Source organism: Oratosquilla oratoria, chromosome 7 (genome assembly GCF_046742065.1).
Source record: "Oratosquilla oratoria isolate Oo_2021 chromosome 7, ASM4674206v1, whole genome shotgun sequence".
NCBI classification, from domain to species: Eukaryota; Metazoa; Arthropoda; class Malacostraca; order Stomatopoda; family Squillidae; genus Oratosquilla; species Oratosquilla oratoria.
The window spans coordinates 81,990,931-81,993,430 of NC_134783.1; the positions used below are offsets into that span (position 1 = coordinate 81,990,931).

General features: G+C 40.4%; 1 protein-coding gene across 3 annotated transcripts in view; it reads right to left on the minus strand.

Annotated features, from left to right (window-relative positions):
• The window catches only part of LOC143027230 (uncharacterized), a 494,887-nt gene that overhangs the window by 172,192 nt on the left and 320,195 nt on the right, over positions 1-2,500 (minus strand). Inside the window, exon 3 of one of the 3 annotated variants that reach the window (XM_076188450.1) lies at positions 618-913. The exons of the other annotated variants lie outside the window; for them this stretch is intronic. Coding sequence (XP_076044565.1) covers positions 618-681 — 64 coding nt within the window. The 5' untranslated portion in view covers positions 682-913. The remainder of the gene's footprint in view (positions 1-617; positions 914-2,500) is intronic. 3 annotated transcript variants of the gene reach the window in all.

The window sequence follows — 2,500 nt, forward strand, 5'->3', positions numbered from 1 at the left end:
TTTTTTTTTTTTTTCTTTCTTTCCTGCTACATCTTGAGAGCAGAATCATGTGGTCACTACCGCACTAGTCATGAAGATGCTGGGTTCGAGTCCTTGGCAGTACCGCATTTCAATTTATGCATGTCGGCCTCTGATGGCTTAGAATTAAAGTGCATTGTGGTTGTTAATATATATATATATATATATATATATATAATAATATTATATATATATATATATATACACACACACACACATACATACAACAGACCTGTCCTTCGTTCTTTTGCAAACGTAGTTCAATGCACATCTTAGCCCCGTCGCTACCTGGCTGGTGCCACGGAGATGAATCAAGTAGCCTAACGGCGGCAGCCAGACTAGTAGGGAAAGAGCCATTCCACACGAAAGGCGTTCGCTTCCGTTCCGCCTACATTACTCACCAATACGTCATCGGTGTCAAAGCCCAAATAATTCTTACAATATGTGATATCAGTACAGAAAGCCATCTTTCTTTCTTGCACGCATTACCGTATGTTATCAATCATTCAAAAATGTATCGTTCATTCGAGATCCTGCAATATGTTTTCGTACTGGCGCAAAAAAAAAAGGGAGGAAAGACAGAAAAATGAAAATCATACCTACTGCAGCCAAAACAATGTAATATTTTGAAAGCTCGCTGGGTTGGCGTGAAATGTATTGCATTTGCAGGTTGAGCCGCTGCTCTGATTCAGGTTTCCAGACTTTTCGACGCGAGTTGGGGTCGGTCGGGTCGGGTCGAGCTGGATCGGGTAGTCTTGGGTAGGGTTAGACTGGAGTGGGCTGGAGTGGGCTGGAGTGGGCTGGTCTGGGCTGGGCTGAGTTGGGCTGAGCTGGACTGAGTTGGGTCGTACTGGGTTGGGTTGTGATGGGTTGAGCTGGACCGAGTTGGGTTGCACTGGGTTGTGTTAGGTTAAGTTAGGTTAGGTTGGGTTAGGTTTGATTGGACTGGGTTGGTTTAAGTTAGGTTGGGTCAGATAAGCCTTGGACAGGTTGGGTTGGATTGAATTGGGTTAGGTTAGGCTTAGATTAGATTATGTTGGGTTGGGTTTGATTAGATTGGGTTAGGCTGGGTGAACCCCAGAGAGTGGTGCTTTCACAAATCAAGAATTTTTTCCTGCTTTGTTTTATTTTAACCTCTAAAATTCCAAGTTATTTTCCCCTTTGGAAGACAAAATTGTTATACCTAATACTAACAGCTACATTAGTGAGGAAATGTAAACTTTATGGTTCAAACACAATAGGACTGCGATAGAAGATTTTGGTTTATTATGATCTCTGATCTACACATTAAGCCCACAAATATTATCTACAATTTTTTAATATCTAGCGAATGTACTCTGTCGACGACGCGGTAAAGCACGCACGACCACACTGCGCATTACTTCCACATCCGCTGCAGAGAGCTCTGAACTTCTTGGAGTTCTGCAACTCTTATTTACTTCACCTGACACGTATGAGCAGAACCAGCACTGCATCACTGCTACATCTGGAGCTACGGTTACTAAAGTCAACCATGGACGCAATCCATCTGAATCATTGGAATCCAACCATTCCGTTGACTAGTGTAACCGTAGCTTTACGGACAGATTCATGTGTTCTGATGTGCCACAATAATAACTGAAGATCACAATCTCTTTCTTCACTGCATCACTGCTCCAGGTGGAAACACACTAGGCATTTCCCGTTAGCATGCTACTTCCTTTTGCTACTTCGTTTGAGTAGAACTGACTTTGGTTACGATCTTTTATTTTTCAATTTTCCAAATGTCAAATTACTCTTGCGTCATACATTGAAAACCTGAATGAATAACTAAGAGAAGTTAAACATATACGAATCCTAGACACACTATCGAGATGTTCTTCCGGAAGTTTAGAATATTGTAACGGAAGTAGTTTCTACTCAAATGAAGAAGCAATAGCAAGTAGCATGCTAGCCTAGTGTGCCGCCACCTTTACATGGAGGGTACCTTATGGGAGCTCCATTCTAAGAAAAGAAACACGCGTGATCTTCATTAAGAATTCATTTCAGAGAACTCTTAACACGGCTTTTGCATGACCCAGCTGCTTATCTTGTCATCTGCAGTTTACAGAAATAAATGGTCTTCATTACTGTATGTACATACAATGGAGAGTTTCAGAACGATATTCAAGACATATCGTATACTAAAGCACCGTGTGGAAGCTCCCGATTTTAAAACCAAAGTATATGTATATATGTGTATGCATATGTGTATACACAAGAGCGCATACATATATACTATATATATATATATATATATATATATATATATATATATATATATATATATATATATATACTGTATATATGTGAAAGGGAGTAAAACCATCATCTCCCCATGTTCCCTAAGACATCACGCAATCTTATTCATCTTCCGTGACATCCTATCAGCAGCAAAAGTGTTCTGTCTATTTCCGCGAAGGAGTAAGGCAAGGCGATACAATTTCACCCAAATTATTTACAG